The following is a 22090-nucleotide window of genomic DNA, read 5'->3' as shown; positions in this document are numbered from 1 at the left end:
GTTTATTCTTCATTATTTCATATTCTGTTATGTGTGTATATTCCAATCGTCATTCCCTGCTTGGCGTTTCCTCTGAGACACAACCCTCATAATTAATCCCCACCACTTAAAAGAATGACATTGATTAATAAGACAGACCTCCTATTTCTCTTCCCACAACAATTCATATCTGCTATAATATTAGTGGCAAGTGACTAAGTGAACATGCGCCGCTATACAATAAACAAACCTGACAGACACGGAGGGACTCAAATGGAATACTTAAGATGTGAAAGTTGAAGAGCTATACTGGAGACATTTCAGACTCATCAAAGTCTCAGCAAGCATTGTTGCCTCTTGAGGCGGCACGGAGCCCAGTAGCTAGCTATTTAACGCCGCTGTCACTTGGCTGTGCTGCTCAGGTGGGCAAAGCTACACTCTCCGCCGCAGCAGATCATAGAGACAAACTTAACAAAGAGACAGGGATAAGAGCTGGAGAGGAGAACGCTTCACCAACTACATTAAATACTAACGTTAAGTGTCATTTTAGCGGAAATCCCTGGTTGAACCACAGCCTGTCGTCGAGATAGTTTCAGACTTGTTCAAACTTGGAATATCAGCAGCTAGCTTAATTGCTAGCAGCCTGACTATCCTGTCAGTTGGGAAGCCATTTCTAGTAGCTGAACTGTTAGCTAACATAGCTTAGCTGTTGGCAGCCTGGCTAATCGAGAAAAGCTGTGAAGATGAGACTGAAAGTGGGGTTTATTCTACGGAGTTTGCTTGTCATTGGGACGTTTCTTGGTTTGGTGGTTCTCTGGTCTTCTCTGTCGCCAGGACCCAGTGATGAGAACCCCTTTGGAAAACGGGTGAGTTGTAACAGCAGAGCAGTTAACGTTCACTGTAACCTAGGTTCCAACAGCAGCAGCAGCTACACGTATCACTTTCAATAGAACTGCAACCCTAAGTTGCACGTTAATGTACATGTGGACGACTGATAACAGCAGCATGCGGTTGTTAAAACATCACTCCTATTATATGAAGCATGAGAATGCGCTTTCATTCAGCTGCTTGGCTAGCTTTATTGCATTGGTTGTCATGGAGATCGGTTCCTTGTCAGGTAACCGTGACTGTTTTGATATAAGTTAGTGCACTGACATATTCGGATGTACAGCTGCATCCTTTCTTGCTTAATGCTAGCGTTAGTAGTTCTACTAACATGTTAACATGGCATTCCCTAATCACTGCCGTTCCTTCCAGGATACACATCCGCATATGTCACCACCATGGTGGAACTGAGGCGGAACTGTATTTTAGGTTAGCTAACAGTTGACATAAGTTCAGTCATCTCTGTTAAAAGTGTTGGTTTCTCGACCAGAAACTGTCGTGAATACTAAGTAGCAAGTACATGTCGTCAAAGTTGCTGCTTAGTCCAACAGGCATGTTGAACATATTCAATTCAATTCAATTCAAAAATTGTACAACATTCTCATTAGATTGTTGCTTCTTTTTTCCTTTTGGAAGTTGTGTAGAAGCTAATCAATTTAACATCCAAATATGAATTGCATTGTGATGAGCAAATACTGTAATAGAACCTCCATGTCTACATGTATCAACCTTTTCATATGACTTATTTCAGTGCTAATAATCCTCATATTTCCTTAACTATGAATCCCCTTTAATATGCTTAAAAAACCCTCTGAAGACATGCAGAGTTGGGTTATAATTCTGTCAGGTTGTGAACACAATGAAGTTGATACATGTGTCGCCATCTTACTCTGAACCAGATGTGTTGTATCTGCTTGCTCACCACCATACAACCTAAAGTTATTCTGTGTAATGCATACTGCTGTCTGTCTCCCATACAGGATGACAGTTTGCTGGCCAAAGGAGACCTAGCAGACCAGTTTAAGCCGGTGGTGCCCTGGCCTCATGTGGAGGGAGTGGAGGTTGACCTCAACTCCATCAGACTCAAACATGGTAAGACACACTCAGTCACTTTTTAAATACATCCCATAAACAAACTCAGCTCTCTACAAAAGATTTCAGCGTTAACGACTGTGGTTAAAGCAGGTCCAGGTGTTAAGGTGACCTACAGTTAAACAGGTCCTGTTGCATATGTACAGGTTATGTTTGTCTGACTTTTAGCAACATGAAGTGTTTGCAGTGCAGTTAAGCTGTCACTCTCTTAATCAAAAGCAGTTATCAGAGAATTAACACAGAGGTAGAGGATAATATATAATTAGTCTAAGGAATCATTTATATAACTCTCATACATTTTACAGATTTTCAAAAGTGAGAATATTCTACCATGTATGACTAACTATATAAAGCCAATATTATGGCAATTCCACTAGTTTAGTGGTGTAATTACATTTAAAAAGTATCTAATCAGTTTTCTTTTGACTCCAGAAAGAGGAAATTCTTCCAAATATTGACTCAAAAACTATAAAGTAGTTGTCAGTTGCAGCTGCAGTAGTTAAGGACCTCATTAGAAAGATAGACTAGCCTATCTTAAAACAAATACATTTTTGCATGCTGGTTTTCTCTGTGAAAGACAAAAGGAACTAAAGCTTTATCAGTGCTTGTATGTTCCAGTTTAGTCTCATCGCTGTCATCTTTTGCTCTCTGGTTGTCCTCTCCAGGTGGGGCCAATCATCCTCCCAACGCTGACCAGCACCAGCAGCCTAACCAGAAGCAGGTGATCCAGCAGCAGTATGTGACATTCAGACCCAACTCACACAACTACAACGCCCCCGTCCTGAAGAAAGGAATGCTCGGAAACTTTGAGCCTAAGGAACCTGAGCCTCAGGGGGTCCCTGCTGGTCCTGGAGAGGGAGCCAAGCCTTTTGTCCTGGGTCCAGAGTACAAAGATGCCATCCAGACTTCCATCAAAGAGTTTGGCTTCAATATGGTGGCTAGTGACATGATATCACTGGACAGATCCATCAGTGATATCCGGCATGAGGAGTGAGTACTGCTGTTCGTACCACTACTGCTCTGTAAAACATCCTGTGTTAATAGACATTACACTACACAACAATTTCTGTAATTTAAAGGGTAAGTTAAAATCCTACAGTAAATATTGCAGTTATAGGCAAAGCTTAAATAATCAAATAAAAGCAAACACGATGCCAACATATATTCTGTCACCCTGGGCTAAACCCTGGGCCTTACATCATGTTGGTTTAGATATGACATAAGTTGTTTAAGAAATGACAATAAGGGTAAAGACTGTTGAGCCAGGCATGTCACATACAGCCATATAGGGGTTAAAAACCACATGTCAAAGTTAGACATAGAGTAAAGGGATTAGCTGTCTTTCACTGCATTGGTGTTACTTGTGTTTAGTGACAAAAGGTAGGGTTGAATCCTCAAACTCCCCAAATAAAAATACATACAAAACTGCATTGTGTGTCACCCAGTCCTGACATACAATTAAATGATCAAGAATAAGAACACAATAAAGCTTATTTCCATTGTGGTCCCTCTCGAGGGGAAGGAGGGTAATATGGCAGATGTTCAAGACTAACAAGACTGGTTAAAACACACACAGTCAGTAACAAAATAAACAGATAATACTGAGTTATACAAACAAGCAAAACAAACTAGTGAGGACACAGTAAACAGACCTATGATTTGACTATCAATCACTTCTTTACCAAAAGTTTAAAATCCTTCTCAGTCTGCTGCTGCTTCAAGGATGCTGGAACCAAGGTATAACAATTGATTTTTGGAACTCTTGAATCTAAAAGGAATAAAATTAAAAGTGAAATATGCAGGATCTTCCTTTTTAAAAAGGAAAAAGATTAGAAGTGTAGGTGGTGTATGTATCTATAAAGACTGCCACCACCTGTATTTTCATATTATTTGCTGTGTTCTGAATGCTCCTGTGTATGTGTAGCCCCCCAGTCAATAACAGCATGCAGCAGAAATTCTCATTGTCATATTGATGGACAGGGTTGTAAAAATCCTGTCATTTCAATTTTTTTTAAAGTTTGTTTTTATTAATTCATTTTTCAATTTTATTTATAATTGGCACAAAGCAACTAAAGCATCCAGTCTGTAGCTCTTCAACACACTGTCAGCACCTTGATAGAATGATGCATTACGAGGTCAGCAATGATGCCCACATGCTCTGAAGGGAATCTTTTTTTATTAGATTTAGTTACCTCTTGTGCATCAGTCTGTGTGAGTATGATGTCACAGAACTTTCCATTATTTGAAGCTTCACTGAACGTCGTCGCTACACTTGAAACATTAATCAAGTCCTCTCTGGACACGTTATCAGCTGTTGCTTGTATCCTCCACTGCATCAGACCCTCTTTTTTCACCTCGACCTCGACTAGACTAGATAATAGCTAATTCATATGAGCACTTGCCATCAACTGGACACAGTTGTGACTAATAAAGATATGGAGGATCACCCTCAGTGTAATCTGTCCAAATGAACCCATCATTGTTTAAAAAGATTCAGTCAATGATGGAAAATATTGTGTTAATACAACTTGTAGCGTGCAGGGTTTGTATCAGGGGTGTATAATAAAGTGCAGGTCTGTGTGTCTGCTTGACTGAGGGTGGGGCTGAGCTACACACACAGAGCAGAGATTACACAGCAGAAAGGATGAACAACACTCGCACACAATCCAACAATGCAGCACCTTTCCACGGGGTTGTGTGGAGGTGTGGGTGTGTTTATTTGTGCTTTACAACTAACCGCCTGTGAAACCATCATAAATGAATATTTTATTGATCCTATTCATGTCTTTGTTCTCACCTGTACTACTAGCTCTCCTCATTTAATCTCTAGCTCGTTCGGCCTCGGCTGTGCTCTCTCACTCTCTCGTTCGCTCTGGTTGAGCCGTTACCTTGTGAGGCAGCTGGATTTGTGAGATCACAAGATCAGGCGAGAATCCATCTTGTCAGACTTCATGTTTGCCCTTGAGTCTGAACAACTAGTTGTTGGGACCACTCACAGTCCTATGCGGATTCTATTGTGAACTGGTGAATCTAGCTTCTTTACAAGTGAGAGGGTGATAGACAGATGGTGCATCCAATCACCTGCCAGGTATTCTGTGAAAGTGCCTGTCCTTTCTTAACAGTTTCCATGGACGACTTCTCTGATCGTTCTGTGTAAGAAACCATGAGTTAGTTAGTTAGTTGAGGAGGGGAGGAGGGGCCAACTTTGGATGATGTGTTTCCAAACACCAACTGACAAATCCTGCATAGTGCACCTTTAAACTACTTCCTATTTCAGAACTACGGTGATCTCTTTCTCTGATAAGAATAAGATAGTGAAGTAACCAGCAGCTGTATTCTTCACAATTTTGTGAGAAAGTTGAGAATTTGTAAGTGTGCCAGATCTAGATGTCTTTGCTGAGGAAGTTTGGATATGACCCTAATAAGCTGATTTTGAGCAGCCTGCAGCTTGTTAAGTTGTGGAGAACTGCTGTGACTAAACTGGAATTTAGAATTTGGACTTTTGACAAATGTTGCTAAGTGTTTTCAGTGCCATGGTCTCCTCAGAGAGCAGATGATCTAAATTACAACCTAAGTTATTAACTTCAGCGTTTGCTACTATTATTGTCTGTCCTGCCTTTCTGAAAGTTCTGCATTTTGTCTTTCAGTGAAGGTGGGGCAGACTGTAATAGCAGCAAAAGCTACAGTTAATTATGACTGGGCCAAAAAGAATGGCCTTAATTTTCCTTAAATGAAGAGAGTTTATTATCAAAGAGCCAAAGTCAAATTCTTTTAATATTTTGAGCAGTTTAAGTTGTGGATAGATTAAAAGGTGGCAGCAGAATCAAACTGAATACTTAAAGTCAAACATTTAGATTAAATTTGTTTAGATTCCATGATATTCTCTTTTAATCCCTAATAGTTAATTTCTGCTTTAATTTCAGGGTAAATTGAGACATGAATCTGTTTACTGTGTAAATTTCCATAAAACTGGAATAATTGAGGTGTTGTAAATCTTTTGACTAGTAGTAAACAAAGTTAAAAACTTTAAATGACATAATGTTTTTGTAATCATAATGATATGATTTAGTCTTTAGAATTTAAACTTCTTCATAGACATGCTGTTTTCATACAGCTGTAACTACAAAAACTCTCATATAGGCCACAATCCCAAAGTAATTAAAGTCCATGTGTTTCTAATGATTTTTACAAACACACCCATGCACAGTGACATGAACATGCATTATTAACACAGCAGGAACCCTCCTAATGGGAACTTGTAACAGCCTGAATATAACTGATGTGTGCTTGGAACTCTGTCCCACCTCTCTAGGTGTAAATACTGGCATTATGATGATAGACTGCTGACCTCCAGTGTGATAATAGTCTTTCATAATGAAGGCTGGTCTACACTGATGAGAACCGTCCACAGCGTCATCAAGAGGACTCCCAGGCAATTCCTGGCTGAGATCGTCATGATAGATGACTTCAGCAACAAAGGTGGGTTTGCTTTACTCACATACAGCATGACCTAAATGTCAGAAAGTTACAGAAACGGTTTTATACATTCCTCCCAGTTGTGAATTTGGAAAGGTTTTAAGGGGGTCCATGCGATGGTGTATACTGGCGCTTTAAGTGTGACAGTGGGTTAAGATTCTGTTCAAAGATGAAAACTAAACACACTTTGAAAAATGAAATATATTGTCAGGACAAGACACTCGCACAAAATTAACAAGAAACTCTATTGACAACAGTACAGCAGTTGCTCTATTAAAAATGAGCTATTATATTTCTGTTAGACTATTTCTTTAAACGTGTGTTTGTGTGTGTGTGTGTGTGTGTGTGTGTGTGTGTGTGTGTAGTCCATCTGAAGGAGCGTTTGGAGGAATACATCAAGCAGTGGAACGGTCTTGTAAAACTCTTCAGAAATGAAAAGAGAGAAGGTCTGATCCAGGCGCGGAGTATAGGAGCCAAGAAGGCCACCAAAGGACAGGTATCACATGATCTTAGTGTTACTGCTGCTCCTAGCACTGCCACTCTTATTAGTGTGTCAATTTAAACTAGGTGTGAAATGCAAGTCTTTGTGTGCATTTGATTTCTAGGTGCTGATCTACCTGGATGCTCATTGTGAGGTTGCAATCAACTGGTATGCTCCACTGGTTGCTCCTATTGCAGAGGACAGGTAACACACACACCAACACACACATGTGATAATAGCTGTCAGTGAGTATTGACTTTATAAAGGCGAATAGTTGTAACTCAATTACAGCCTGTTAATTAGATAAAATGTATATACTTTATATACATTTGTTGTTTTGTGTTGGACAAAGTATGTTCTTTAAACAGTTAAAAAAGCTACTGTTGACGCATGTAGGCTCACACACACATTAGTTTTTACACATAATCACTGTTGGTGTCAAGTTGTATTTTCATATCTGTACATAACTATCCAGAGCTGTGGTCTTACCTTTTTATTTGTTTTTCTTTCAAAGACATCATTTTTTATATAATGTAAGATTGTTTTTCTATCCTCATGAAGTGAAAGGTATCTATGAGTTGTTTGTATTGTACAGATGTTTACATCCATCAGTTGCGCCACATGTTTCACTGATATGTGATATGTGTTCATTCTTATCTGCTTTTGCATTTCAGTGAGAAGTTTAAAGAAAAAATCAACAGTAAATCACACAATTTATGATTATTATACCTGTTCATCTGTGTGTTAATACACTGTCACTGGGTGTGACCGACAGCAGGATATTGCATTATAGTTTGTGCAAGGTGGTTCCGGCTGCAGCTGCCAAGACACACACAAGAGAGATTAGATCCTATTTAATGTGTTCTCCATATTTGTCACCTCTGCAGCATTTAGAACAGGCACTTAAACATATTTATTTATTTATGTGCTTGTAGACACGTTGGACCATCACTTTAGCATGTAGTGTTCAACAAGTCATCAAAAGCCTACAGCCCAACTCAGACAAAAGTGTGTGTGTGTGTGTGTGTTTTTGTGTGTGTAGGACAGTATGTACAGTACCGCTGATAGACTATATAGATGGTAATGAGTACACTATGGAGCCTCAGCAGGGTGGAGATGAGGACGGCCTGGCTAGAGGAGCATGGGATTGGAGTCTGCTCTGGAAGAGAGTTCCTCTTAGCCAGAAAGAGAAGGCCAAGAGACAATATACCACCCTGCCCTACCGGTACACACTGCAACCAGCATGCTAATATTCACCCCTGTTCTGTTTGTCTCCATCTCCCAACCCTTCACCCCACCTGTCCTATCCTCACTGTGTCTCACTCTGTCTTGGTCTTCGGCACCCCCACCCCCACCCCCATGTCTTTGTATGCATACTTGGCAATGCCGTCTCCATGTACAATCCCCACCCTCCCACGTACCCCCCCATGTATCTTGAATGCATGGCCCCTTCCCCGCCCACCCCCACTCTGTCAGAACGGTGTGTACAGTGCCTCTGATCGACTCCATCAACGGCCAGAGCTACAGCATCGAACCCCAGGGTGGAGGAGATGAGGACGGCTTTGCTAGAGGAGCCTGGGATTGGAGCATGCTCTGGAAGAGAGTCCCTCTGGGAGACAGAGAAAAAAAACGCAGAAAAACCCATACTGAGCCATATAGGTACAGAAAACAAGTGGACTAATCTGGACAATGTCAACACAGAAGACAAACACATCCTAACTAACCTGGAAAATATGAATGATTAAGACTATTACTGCCTCAGCTAACTTAAGAACAAATGTTAATAGCAGTCAAAGCAGTGAAAATACAGAAAACCAACTAATCTCTGTGGAACCTCTAAACCAGAAATATGAGTAGCAGGGTGTATGGACACATACAGCTGAAGTTTAATGTCAAGTGACAAGATATTTACATATGTAATTAAGTCTAAACCTTATTGCGGATTTCAACTAACCAACTAAACCAGATCTAGCTACCACTGATGGCAAGTAGCTTACTTCCAGCTTTCCTCTAATGGGACTTAACTGGTTCTTTACCACTGTCTTGTGGGCCTTGCTTGTTTTAATTTAGTAGTTTTTGCTCTCATATGTCTTCTACTCTGTCTTTCAAGGTTTTGGTGTAACTGCAGTAATTAGGGTCAGTTCCTGTTTTCAACTCCAGACTGTAAAGGGCTCATTCCAACATACCAGCAAATGATTTGGTCCTGATCTAAAAGCGGCGGGAGTGATGAGTTTGTGTTTAGGCAGTTTGTCGAGGTCTGCAGGGGAGCTTCTGGTGTGAGTTGGGTTCAGACTGGGGCACCATCACCCCCACCTTCCCCAATTCCCTTTCTCATTCATCATGTCTTGCTGTCTTGTCTTTATTTTCCAGCTTTACTTTACTCTTTTCTTTGTCTTGCTCAGACTTTGATATTCTGTGTGATTTTATGTGTTTTTTAAAAATACTTATTAAAGTAACTGACTGATCATGCTTTAAGTAAAGAGAGAGAAATGAACAGTTGTTTAATTTCAGATTTTTTAAAACTAATCTGGGGCCTGTTTCACCATTTTCGCATCATCTGATAATTTCCTCTTGCTTTAATTTGAACGCATTTAACTAAAGAAAAAAAGCAGTGGCACTACTTGCGGGACAGTGGCACAGTGGCACTACTTGCGATCAGTGTGTAAGCAGTGTTCGCAAATCGCTTTGATGAAACTGGCCCCTGAAAGGAATAGATGATGCACAAATATAATGTTGAGCCACAGAGTGATACACATGTCTGAGTGTGTTGTTTTTCTACCTGTAGGTCTCCAGCCATGGCAGGAGGTCTGTTTGCTATAGAGAGAGAATTCTTCTTTGAGATGGGTCTGTATGATCCTGGACTGCAGATATGGGGAGGAGAGAATTTTGAAATATCATATAAGGTAGAATGCAGTCACTGGTACATTTTCACTCTTGAGGCTGAATGTCCTGTAATACAGCCTTTAAGAAGTCGCCCACTAATCATTTGTTTCTGTAGATATGGCAGTGTGGTGGAAAGCTGCTCTTTATACCGTGTTCTCGAGTCGGCCATATCTACAGACTTCAGGGATGGCAAGGCAACCCTCCACCTGCACATGTTGGATCCTCACCCACACTTAAGGTACAATGGCATACACTTTCACACACCTGCAATTGAACCAGTTTGTGTTGTTGAACTTGTGGTTTACAGCTATTGACTGTGTGTGTGTGTGTGTGTGTGTGTGTGTGTAGAACTATGTTCGTGTGGTGGAGGTATGGTGGGATGAATATAAGGATTACTTCTATGCCAGTCGTCCAGAAACTCTCACTCTCGCCTACGGAGACATCAGTGAGCTCAAACGCTTCAGGTATAAAATGTTTACACGACAATATGTATACTTTGAAATTCTAAAAATCTATTGCAGTCAATACAGTCCTGTTTAATTTAATTACATTTTCACACATTGGTGAATTTCTCACCTTATTAATGCTTCAGTCACTATATTAACTTTTTCTGCAGTAACCCAAATGCACTGAAGAAAGATAAACCTGTTCACTGCTTATTGTTTCAGAATGAGACATGTGATGTCTGAGTAGAACTCAACTGCTAGAATAGAAAAATGTCAAATTATCAGAATTCTAAATTTAGATTTATCAGAACAGACTTAAGTTTTTATTTTCCTATTCATGTCAGTTGTGAGCTGTTTTCTTTCATAAGCCTTCAATTGAGCCTGATGCACCTTACAGAGGGGCGACTGTGGCTCAGGAGGTAGAGCGGTCGTCCTCCAATTGGAAGATTGGCGGTTCGATTCCCGGCTCCTCCAGTCTACATGTTGATGTGTCCTTGGGCAAGACACTTAACCCCTAATTGCTCCCGTTGCTGTGCCAACGGTCTATGAATGCGAGTGAATGGTTAGTTTCCTCCTGATGTGCAGGTTGGCACCCTGCGTGGTAGCTGCCTGCCATCAGTGTATGAATGTGTGTGAATGGGGTGAATGAGTTGTACTGTAAAGCGCTTTGAGTGGTCGTAAAGACTAGAAAGGCGCTATATAAGTACAGTCCATTTACCATTTACAGAGCCTCAAAAGAAATCTCAATATGGGAATAATTGAAATAAACTGAAAATCCAAATTCCTTTTTTTACTTTATTATCATCACTCCATTTAGTTTTGTGCATGTAATATAAGCTATAAAGTGACCATTTTTTGTAATGTGATTAGATATCACCCAGTGATACAACATATTAACAATGAATTGATGTTGCAATTAGTTAAAGTAAATCAATAACAATATTTATAGAGCAGCAAGCATCTAAGAAGATTTCAAAATGTAATAAAAGAAAAGAAAAGAAAACAAGGTACTTATTTTGAATAAATACCTTATTCAAAATAAGGTACTTAAATGGCTGTCAGCAATTCATTGTTCTTTTACCATATGGTAATAATATAACAATAATAATAATAAGGGTTATTTATATAGCACCTTTCACAGACCCAAGGACGCTTTATATACAGAAATTAAACAAAACAAAACAAAAAATAGAGAAATGTTGATGGAAAAGAAAAGGAGGGGCAGTCTCAGAGAATAACTTGACCACTTGGACTATCTTTTACCAATTAGTTTTAGATTCCCCCTAACTTTATAAGTTAAGTACTCCATCTGATATATTTGTTGAACCTCGTCTCTCCCTTTATCTATCCGTATATACAGTATATGTTTTTTTAAGCTAATTTCTTGTTATCTGTTTCAGGGCTGTTATACTGAAAATCCATATTCCTGCTTTTCTCTTGGGATTGAGGGGTAATGATGAAGTCCATTCTGTTCGCTGGCTGTGAATTAATAGTTTTCGGGTTGTTTGCTCAATTGTTTGTCAGGGAGGAACATCGATGCAAGAGTTTCAAATGGTTCATGGAGGAAATTGCTTATGACATTCCACTACATTACCCTCTGCCTCCTAAAAATGTGGAATGGGGAGAGGTAAGTACACACTGCATGTTCTATTACTGTATCTTTCAAGCTTGAAGCTTACATACATACATCTTCTGGTTCAGATTAACATAGCAGATGTGTTTGTGTGTGTATCTTGTCTGTATTTGTGTAGATCAGGGGCTTTGAGACAAGTTACTGTATTGACAGTATGGGACACACCAATGGAGGCAATGTGGAAATCGGACCATGCCATAGGATGGGGGGCAACCAGGTAATGAAACTCACACTACTGACTGGTTGGTTGTTTACCAGAGAACAGCAGGGTTAGCAGAACTACCTCTTTCCCTTTATTAATTCTGCCCCATCTCATTGTTTGACAGTGTGATCAACCAGTGTGCCCCTTTCAATGTTTGCTAGATTAGTTTCTTAATTTTAAGATTTTACATTAAGTATTATGTTTGAAAAGTAGCTGTTTTAGTCCGTTAACCTGCAAATGTCCAAGTGGTGCTATTGTATTACTGTATTCTGCCACTGTCTTTTTTATGTGAACTATGTGTGTAGTTGTTCCGGATCAATGAAGCCAACCAGCTGATGCAGTATGACCAGTGTTTGACCAGAGGAGGTGATAGCTCAACTGTCATCATCACACATTGTGACCAGAACCAGCACACTGAGTGGAAGTACTTCAAGGTGAGACACACACTCAAATGTACTGATTCAAAACAAAAAACAGGAGAGGATGACAGCACACTGACCAGTCTGAACACTGTTAGATCCAACAGAAAGGACTGGGGCCACTAAAAAACTAACATGTGGCTAGTCAGTTAATCAACTTGAATTGCAAAGCAAAGGCACGCCATGTTTGAGGTGCTGTCTTTGTGGTGTGTGTTCGTTTGTTTCCAGGATCACTTTTAATAAAAAGATTGAACATAGAAAGTAGTTAGTTAGTTTTTATGTGATAATGCTTATCATATCAACTTTTGGTGCCAGGATAAAAAAAAATGTCTTGTAGTCAAGATTAACAGAGGCCTCACCTTTTGTTTTTCCCTCTGTCCATCCAGGATCTCCATCGGTTCACTCATGTACCAACAGGTAAATATCTGCACACACAACTTCTTCAATATATTTTTAACACAGTGACAAGTATCATTTTTGCAATGCAAGGAATATTAGGAAGCTTTCATTTCACTTACGGTATTCCAAAATTCTACTGTAGGCTGAGCGCAAATTTAGGATTAACACCTTACTACTGTATTTGTTCAGGTATTTTTAGACATTGAAACATTTGACCACAACGTTCAAAAAAGAATTCCTTTATATATACTTCAGAGACCCATGTATGTAAAAATCTTTTACATACACCAGTGATTCCTAAAATATTTTCTCCTGCAATGACGTACCAGATGATCAGAGCATAAACTGAGCACGCTGGGATCTATTCTGATCCAGCTACAATAAATGAGCATGGATGATAACTCCTATGTGAAGCTTTAAAACACAAACAATGCCTCTTTCCTACTGTAGTAATATAGAATACAAGCAAACATAATTTTCACCAAAATGTGCTGCTGTCCTCTGAGCTGGATGAAGAACATCTCTATGTACAGCCTGTACAGCCAACTGTGAAACAAGTGCAAAGAGACCAGCTAAAAAGCGCAACCTAATTTAAACCTATTTTTAGTTTAAACTGTTGTTGCAAAGTACCCTTCTGCCATCTAGTGGCTCTTCTTTTTGTTTTTGTGTTTAACACTTTGTTACCAGTTGACTGGTGAAATAAGTTATTGTTATTACAGTTTGAATAATCGATCATTTGGCCTTAGTGTGAGTCATTTGAATCCTTATTCAAAATGTAATGTTTCCAAACCATAATTAAATGTTAATGTGTTTAATCCAAACGTTCTGTACAGACAGTGAATACTTTAACAGAATGACAAGCACACAGGTGTGAGTAACGCTCATCTGTGTTCTCCTAACAGGCAAATGTCTGGATCGCTCTGACCTACTCCACAAAGTGTTCATATCAGACTGTGACACCAGTAAAACCAGTCAGAGATGGGAGATGAACAACATAGTGGCTGTATGAAGACTGGACAACTCACACAAAGAAAAACCACTGGGAGCTTAGAGAAGGGACATGGTGACTGGATGAGGACTTAAAAACTAAGACCCACCGAGAAATACATCCATAGGTTACATCAAACTGATACTGTCCTTCAAAGAATACATGTTCTAGGTGTGAGTCAGTCAGTGTCAGTGCACGTCTAATATGATGGAGTCAGAATGGTCAAATATAAAGAAGCTGAGTATCACCTGGAAACAGCTTCTACCCCCCAACCTTTTGATTTTAGCCAAAATATGCCTTTGTCAGAATAAATTCTATAGGCATATAGACAGTCCAGAATGCCAGTAGAACTGGTTAAGTATGGAGGCTGAAGCTACTGATCCTCAGACCAAGCACTGAACTGGAATCATGTTAGGTTCCTTCTTTGTTCTTCATGGTGGTTGTGTTTACATGGTGTCTCCATCTGTTCTTTTGGGCTCTCAGGTCTTTTCTAAATCAGTCCATTGATTTCTGAAATTAATCACATCCACTCTTACTACTTCACAAACTCTTATTAGACATTTTCAATCAACTGTTAGCTAATCCGATGAGCTCACTTACCAAAGAGTCCTTTATTTATTGGTGGAGGATTCAGTTGCATCATCAGTGTCTTTAACCAATCTGTGTGTTGCTACAAACAGGTTCTGATGGCCTTCAGGCTGCACTCTTTCAAGTAATTGACTCGTGTCATGCTCATGTTTTCTGAATGTTAACAATCAACAGGTAAAATCATTTTGTGATCAAACTATGTGTGCCTGGAGCTTTAGGCCATCATTAGTAGGGCAATCATCTTATCTGCAGCCAAGACAGACAAATGGTAGATATGTCCTCTCAGACCAATCATAATTAACTAAAGCTTCTCCAGGCGCACCTGCTGAACAGGCTTAAAGGGACACTGACATTTGGAATAGTTTTTTTTCTCTCAACATTTGCACTCCAACCACTGCTCCTATTAAAGGACCGCCTCTAGTGTGTTGCTAATTCAGTCATCTAGCAGTATGAATTTGGTTAACGAATACACAGAATGATATCTACCACGGTGTATTCAGACAGCCTGGCCATAAAGAAAAAATAAGATTTAAACAAATCAAGCAATGCTCTCCTACTGCATTAAGCTTCATGCAGTGTAAGTTCCCTAAACCATCTCAAGGTACATTCACATGGTGCCATCTCTGAAACCAACTGCTCCATCCCTCTTACAGCATGCTGTTAAAGGTACAGAGGTCTAAGTAAAAGTAACTGGTACTCTCTTTATTTAGTTTGGATCTGTTGGTTTGAACTCCTCTCCTCTCCATCCATCTTTACAAACACTGAGATGCTTTAGAGAAACTTCAACTTGTTAAGGAAAGCACATCATTGAGAAATGTGATCTGACTGACTGAACACTTTGGAACTGCCTGCCTTACTGACACTCCTGATGAGAAATTGACTAGCTGACCAGTTGACTGTGATTTAGTTACTGCCTGACTCTTTCTGGAAAATTGAGACGATGGGAGGGGGAAAAAACAGGGCCATTGTGCTGCAGAATTATACTGGTGAGGAATGCACAGCTTGAATTGGGGAAATGGCAAATAAAGAAAATGTGACTGCTTTTTTTGTTGTTTTTGCAGGGGAATGGGGGGTTTGGTGTATGGATGATCATGTATGCAATGTTTTTGTACAATGTAAATACATTTCTTTCTAAAGATGATCATGATGCATTTTGTGAAGGGCCTTGAATGATGTAAATATCTAACTTATAACAGAGATTTAATATGGGCTGAACAGTGGGGTGACTGAGGAAATTAAAGACCAGATTTTTACTATAACTCTTGTTTTTCTTTCCTTTTTTTCTTTCTTTTTTTTTCTTTACATTTTACGGAAATGGGAGAAATGGGTTTGCACTCTAGTCCACACTGCTCCTCCAGTTTTATGTTGTATGTTATATTGTCATGATTATGACAAGTCAAAAAAATCTTCACCATCGTTCACATCGTTCGTTGCAACAATGTCTCACGAAATGGAAACACATTAAAATTAGAATTAGAAATGAGAAAACATTACATATTACATATGAGATTACTGGTGCCAATCCATTTGTGCTTTATAAACAGATAAAAACATGACACAAACGTGGCTAAGAAAAAAAAAAAAGATGACATACAATAAAAAGATAACAGAACAAAGAGATGGGATGCAGCTACTGTATAATAGTAAAACGTGGAGGGTATTGCATTATAATAAAATAAAGTCGTAGTCCAAGTTTCTCAGCTACCGAGCTCAGATATACGGTGCATCGTTTGCACACAAAGGGAAATGACCATTAATTGTACTTCAGGAGGAAGAATCAGTGTTGATGAGCCTGGGTAGGATTCTGGTGCTGACATGTAAGCTAGCTGCTACACATCCATAGCCAACAACACATCTCATGAGTGCTCAGTATATTTTGTAGAGATGCTATACTTGCTCCCCACTCCTGACAAAGTTCATTGATGACCTTTTTATTTTTGTTTTGCAGGGTTTTTTAGGTTTGGTTTGATAAAAAGCTCACATGAAATGCCCATTTAGATTAATAGCTTCAACTTGCTCAAGAGGTTGTTCATACAATTTTAAAGAGATGGGTGTCATCTTGATTAATAAACTTGTGATTTTGCTGCGGATAGTTAGAATCCCCACTTACTTGGCCATTTTCCACTACAACTATTGCAGCCTGCATTTTCTTATTTATATAAGATACATTGCAGACTCTTATCCTCAGAGCCCAGAGATCTGCATACAAAAATTAAGTGCCACAAAAATAAGTAAAGAAATAAATACATAATTAAAAGGAGCAGCCTTTTAATTATGTATTTATTTCTTTACTTATTTTTGCTGGTTTTTATTTACCTCTATCCCCTCCTGTGTTTTATATGGAAGTGTTTTGATGCTTGCCTGGTGTCCTAAAAAGAAATGTTCAATACTGTACTATTCCATTTATGTTTGTTCAAAAAATAAATAAATAAAAAGGTCACGGATTTCCTGTCAACTGTGGAAGCGGAAGTCCAACATATCGACCTGCGTACAGCGCGGTGCTCTTGCTTGGAACGGCAATCGTGCACTTTCCCCATTGGTTGGGTAAACCAAAAAAAAAAATCATATGACGCAATTACGGAAGTGACAGTATGTTGTGATTGGCTGTCATCAGGCGGGTGTGTAGTGACCAGTGAGTCTCCAGTGGAACAAGTTTAGTAGAGATTACAAACAACGTTCACAGCGTCTGTAGGAACTACATGGACATGAAGCGCTTTGTGGTATTCTCCTTGCAGTTTCTATTTGTGGGACATATCAAGAGTTGGTCTGACGGTAGGTTTTTATTTCAGTAACGTTCTCATTTGAATGTGAGGTGAGCCCAGTGTGACACATACAGCTACAACTAGCTAGCTAAATAGTGAAACTAGACAACACCACAACTTCCGTTCACATACTTCCGCTTTTTTAACCAATATTAAGTGTGTGGAAACGAGGCGGAAATACATAACTTAAACATAAATATAACGTTAACTTCATTTTAATAAGTCTTGATTTAATGTTCACAGAACTGCTAAAAATAACATGAACTTTGGTTTCATTAAATAGCCAGTGTTACAGATTATTACATCATATGTAAACTGCAGTTCAAGTCTGCAACAGTGACACCTTTATTATATATTTATTATAATGTATCACAATACATTCCATTTCATTACAAATGGTAATCATTGTGTATTGTTATTATAGGCTTTCCATATCATGTAACTGGAAATAGATGTCTGTAGGGCCCTTTCTCTAATATATGTTGTGCATAGAAATGTTGTTACTTTGTGCATAAAACATGCATGCACCAGCCAGTGTTGTTCTTAACACCATTAGTGAATCAGACTCATTGTAAATACACAGGCTGTTCCCACTATTGGTAATTAGCATATTGCCATGCCCCCATGTCTCTATATCTCATTTCCCATATAGGCTGAGAAAGCTCTGTTGGAGTGGTGCAGCAGTGGAGAGTGATGTCACTCATTGCAAAGAGGGTAATGATGGTAAAAATGTAGAAAAACTTTACTCCTAGTGAAATGCAGACAGTAGTTGCAGAAGAAGAAGCTGGGTAAATTGTCTGGTAAACATGTTATACTGTATTCAGCCAGCATACATGTTGCACCACTACCATGCAGTACGTCTGTAACTAAATAAAAAGTTGGTAAATGTGTAGATCTGTGGAACTGATCTAAATAAATCTCTACTGCTGCACCAGGTGTGCATTGTGTTTCATCTCTGTCCACAACAAGCCATGATGTACTGAAAGCAGAGAGAGTGTCACTATAGTGACCGGTCAGGCTGTGAGGACACTGAACAGACTGTTGGTTAACCAGCTACATACATCACAGTCAAACGTGATGGGGGAAATAAATCGGTGTCATATTCCAAATGTGTCTATTGTCACCTCAAAAGTAATGTGATACTTTGCATTATAATGCAGAGTCAGAGATTTTGAATGTTTAATTATACCCGCTTATAAATATTTCTGCTCTTCATACTGCAGGTAGTGTGCTGCTCCGGGATGTCCAGGTGTTGACTCTGTACAAGGATCGCTACACCACAGCAAGGCGTTCCAGCCCAGTGCCTCAGCTCCAGTGTGTTGGAGGCTCAGCTGGCTGCCAGGCCTTCATCCCAGAGGTGGTCCAGTGTCAGAACAAAGGCTGGGATGGAGTAGATGTGCAGGTGAGGAGGAAGGTGCTGATAGGCAGCCAGGACAGAGAAAAAGGATACTACTGCTTATAGGATTGGTAAAGCTTGACTTATATATATATATATATATATATATATATATATATATATATATATATATATATATATATATATATATATATATATATATATATGTATGTGTGTATATATATATATATATATGAGGCCAGTGAGGGATCTTATCCTTGCTGCTGAACTATTGGGGTGCCTGTATACTTGGAATTATATTCTTGTTTTGCTCATTCCAGAAGGTATGTTCCTGTTGAATATTTTGACTAATGTGGCAGCTGACTGTAATTTTCCTCCCTCCCCCTCACAGTGGGAGTGTAAGACAGATATGGACAATGCGTATCGATTTGGCCGCATTGAGGTGAGCTGTGAGGGCTACAACCACCCTGCTGATGCCTACATACTGCAGGGCTCCTGTGGGTTGGAGTACACTGTGGAACTGACTGAAGAAGGCCGAAGGAGGACACAAGGAAAAGGGGGTTCCCATAGTGATGGGTTTGGAGGTAGGAGATATGAGATTTAAGACTTCATCTTCAGTCTGTACAGTCTTTGGATATTTCAAAACTCTTCTTCTTTTCTTGTTCACTGTTTGCCTTTATCAGGTTTCAGCGGCTTTGCCTCTAACTTCTTCAGCGGTTTCTTTGGCAACAAGAATCATCCACAGCACAACCAGCAGAGACAGCAAAGCTGGCACTCCTCAGGCACTGAGGACTCAGCAGGCATGCTGGGGGTTGCTGTGCTTCTGCTCTTAGCATACGGCGTCTACAAGCTGTTCCTCAGTGGGAACACACCCCAGGGGGGGCAGGACAGCACACATACTGGTTATCCCAGAGATAATCAGCATGCAGCAGGACCACCACCCCCAGGATTCAAACCTGACTTCACTGGTAGTTCATGCTAATTATTTTGATTTTTTGATTGTTGTGAAGGTGCAACGAGCAGCACAAAGAGTATTTTCCTGGCCATGAAACTTGCTTTGCCTGTCTGTTTGGTCTTTTGGTGACCTGCACAGAGCACACAGTGCACAGGTGGGAGGAGAAGTGCAAACTTGTGGGAGGTTCATTCAAATGAAGCAGCACAAAGCTGCTTGTTGTATTTTGGTTGAAATTTTGCATTGATGTGCAAATTCTGTTTTCTAACATGAATTACTAAACTATGTGACCATTTACAAAGTGAGATACATAGAATTGTGACTGAATTATGGCATCAGTTTCTCATCTTTACCAAATACTTCCAGATTTTTTTTCTGTTTTAATTTTAATAACTACCTGAAGAAAAAACCTACACTATGTCTTTGAGAGCAGATTTGTGGTAATTAGACATTTCCTGAAGAGTTGCGTCCATTAGTTGAGCTTGTCATGCTTCAATGTGACAGAAGAAGCTATGAGAGCAGTGATGTGACTGATGGAGAATGTATTTATTACAGAACCCTCCCATCTATATTTGCCTTTACTCAACACTTTTGCACTTTGTGCTGCTGCATGAACCATAATGGCTGGAGATGCCCACGCAGACGTATCACACCATGCTTGTCGTTGCACTTGCACGATTAAAATAGGGCCTTCACATTATACCCAGAGTAGTACATCACCACATGATGTTTCCTCTCCTGTAGAAACTAATGTATGTTGTTTATGTGCAGCATGAATACAGTTCTATTCTACTTTGCTGCACTGCTGAAATGTTGACTGTGTTTTTGTTGTTTAAGGTTATGCTGGTGCCAACCCAGGCTACGGCTTCCACAGTGACTACACTCACGGGCAGCAGTACCCAAGAGGCCAAGCTGCACCGGGCACAGGAAATGGTTTCTGGACCGGCATGGGGACAGGAGGGGTGCTCGGATATCTTTTTGGTCGTCAGAGGTCAGTGGACAGATGGTCAGAAAAAGGCTAGATGGCTGAGTAAAGACAGAGTAAACAGGACTAGTTCAGGACTCTGTGTGTTTGTTTTTCAGAAACCAGCCCTACAACTACAACCATCACTCAGGTTACACTGACCACAGACCTCCTCCTGCCAGAGACTCTTCCTCTTCCTCTTCCTCTGGGACACGCACTGCTTCAGGTAGAGAGAGAGTCAAAGTCACTTTATTGTCAATTCTAACTACATGTACAGGACACGTAATGGATTGAAAAAATGTTAATTAGTTAATAGTTAGGCAATATGGATGCACATCTCTCACAGTAAATAAGAACAGAATATTCAGCCAAGCTATGGTATAAATTGTATTTTATATTATATATTTTATTTTATATGTAATAAACAAAATATTTATTTGAATAGGATGTGTATTACATTTGTTAATGTAATATTTCTTATTTGAATATATTATATTTTATGAGATTTCTTATTTGAATATTTGTTTACATTTTATATTTCTTATATTCAATAAATATTGTTTATACTTCATTCTGTTGTGTATAGGTCTACATCTTAAAATGACATGATGCAAACTGTTTTAAAAGAGGGAGGATTGTAGCGGGAACACTGGTGTATCAGGTGTGATTTTGTGGCAAATGAAATAAATGGTTTACATGGCAGCTGGCTCATGGGTCAGGGCCCCTTAGCAGAATTTAGCTTAGGGCCCCAGGGAGGCCAGGACCGGCACTGTCTGTATACCTTTTGTGCCAAAGTAGCAAATGATTATCTCTGTGTTCATTAGACTGTTGAGGGCCATGTTAATTGTTTTATGACAGTCATTCCATTTGCTGAATAAGGCAAAAGCAGACATCCTTACCTCGTTATTGTATCACTTGTATCTCCACAGAACTTCTGGAACATCTATGTCACAAATATTGTAATCTCCATGTATAAAAGTATATATAGTGTAAGTTTATCCATATCACCCACTTGTATTATCATAGGGTTTTTAGTTTTTCTTACTGTTGCTGCTTCAGTAAAATGTATCAGATCCACAGACTTGCTGTAAGTACAGCTGGTTGCCTGACATCTTTGTTTGTTTTTTCAGGTTTTGGAGGAACCAAAAGAAGATAAAAGCTGTGAAAGTGGACAGATTCTCTTTAATGAATTACACTGACAGATAATACATAAGCTAGTATCTGCAGGTAGGAAGTCAAACAGCACCATGAAACAACCATGGTGTCTAATAAAATGATAACATCGCTCCTCAGTTGTTCATACCTCTGGAGAGGTTGTTTAGATATTTGTGTGGTTTGAGCTTTAGCTTTGAGGCTTCAGTCCTGTATGTGAAAGAACATGATGTGACTTACTGTCTTAACAGGACAATGGTCCTTCATTGATTTGATGAGCATTTTGTAGGTGAGTGTAATGTGTTTTAAAGTGGATATATTATTGTAAGGTTATGAGATGTGATATTTTGAGAACTTGCTAATAAAGAAAACAAACTTTTTAAACTGTGGTTTTCAATCTTTGCACATATTCAGATTATCTTTGCTACTGTT

General features: G+C 39.4%; 2 protein-coding genes across 2 annotated transcripts; both read left to right on the top strand.

The window, feature by feature from the left end:
* Positions 1–389: 389 nt before the first annotated feature.
* galnt7 (UDP-N-acetyl-alpha-D-galactosamine: polypeptide N-acetylgalactosaminyltransferase 7) lies at positions 390–15706 on the top strand. The gene is made up of 15 exons (XM_062428103.1): positions 390–845; positions 1845–1956; positions 2622–2946; positions 6269–6435; positions 6798–6928; positions 7038–7117; positions 8390–8572; positions 9699–9816; positions 9912–10034; positions 10145–10260; positions 11767–11869; positions 11994–12092; positions 12383–12511; positions 12883–12913; positions 13798–15706. Exons 1-15 carry the CDS (start codon positions 723–725, stop codon positions 13902–13904), a joined length of 1947 nt encoding a protein of 648 aa, XP_062284087.1. The 5' UTR covers positions 390–722; the 3' UTR covers positions 13905–15706.
* A 1386-nt stretch (positions 15707–17092) lies between these two features.
* saraf (store-operated calcium entry-associated regulatory factor) lies at positions 17093–22042 on the top strand. Its single transcript, XM_062430345.1, has 7 exons — positions 17093–17247; positions 18461–18635; positions 18982–19174; positions 19274–19558; positions 20380–20533; positions 20626–20732; positions 21637–22042. Exons 1-7 carry the CDS (start codon positions 17171–17173, stop codon positions 21660–21662), a joined length of 1017 nt encoding a protein of 338 aa, XP_062286329.1. The 5' UTR covers positions 17093–17170; the 3' UTR covers positions 21663–22042.
* Positions 22043–22090: the final 48 nt, after the last annotated feature.

Source organism: Scomber scombrus, chromosome 2 (genome assembly GCF_963691925.1).
Source record: "Scomber scombrus chromosome 2, fScoSco1.1, whole genome shotgun sequence".
NCBI lineage: Eukaryota > Metazoa > Chordata > Actinopteri > Scombriformes > Scombridae > Scomber > Scomber scombrus.
The sequence above is the reverse complement of the archived record's forward strand: the minus strand, read 5'-3'. Positions and strand labels throughout refer to the sequence as shown.

Coding starts and splice junctions, on each gene's coding strand:
- galnt7 (XM_062428103.1), top strand. CDS start 723: ATGAGACTGAAAGTGGGGTTTATTCTACGGAGTTTGCTTGTCATTGGG. Junction 6,929..7,037: donor AGAAGGCCACCAAAGGACAG/GTATCACATGAT, acceptor TTTGATTTCTAG/GTGCTGATCTACCTGGATGC. Junction 11,870..11,993: donor AAAATGTGGAATGGGGAGAG/GTAAGTACACAC, acceptor GTATTTGTGTAG/ATCAGGGGCTTTGAGACAAG.
- saraf (XM_062430345.1), top strand. CDS start 17,171: ATGGACATGAAGCGCTTTGTGGTATTCTCCTTGCAGTTTCTATTTGTG. Junction 18,636..18,981: donor GGGATGGAGTAGATGTGCAG/GTGAGGAGGAAG, acceptor TCCCCCTCACAG/TGGGAGTGTAAGACAGATAT. Junction 20,733..21,636: donor TGGGACACGCACTGCTTCAG/GTAGAGAGAGAG, acceptor TTGTTTTTTCAG/GTTTTGGAGGAACCAAAAGA.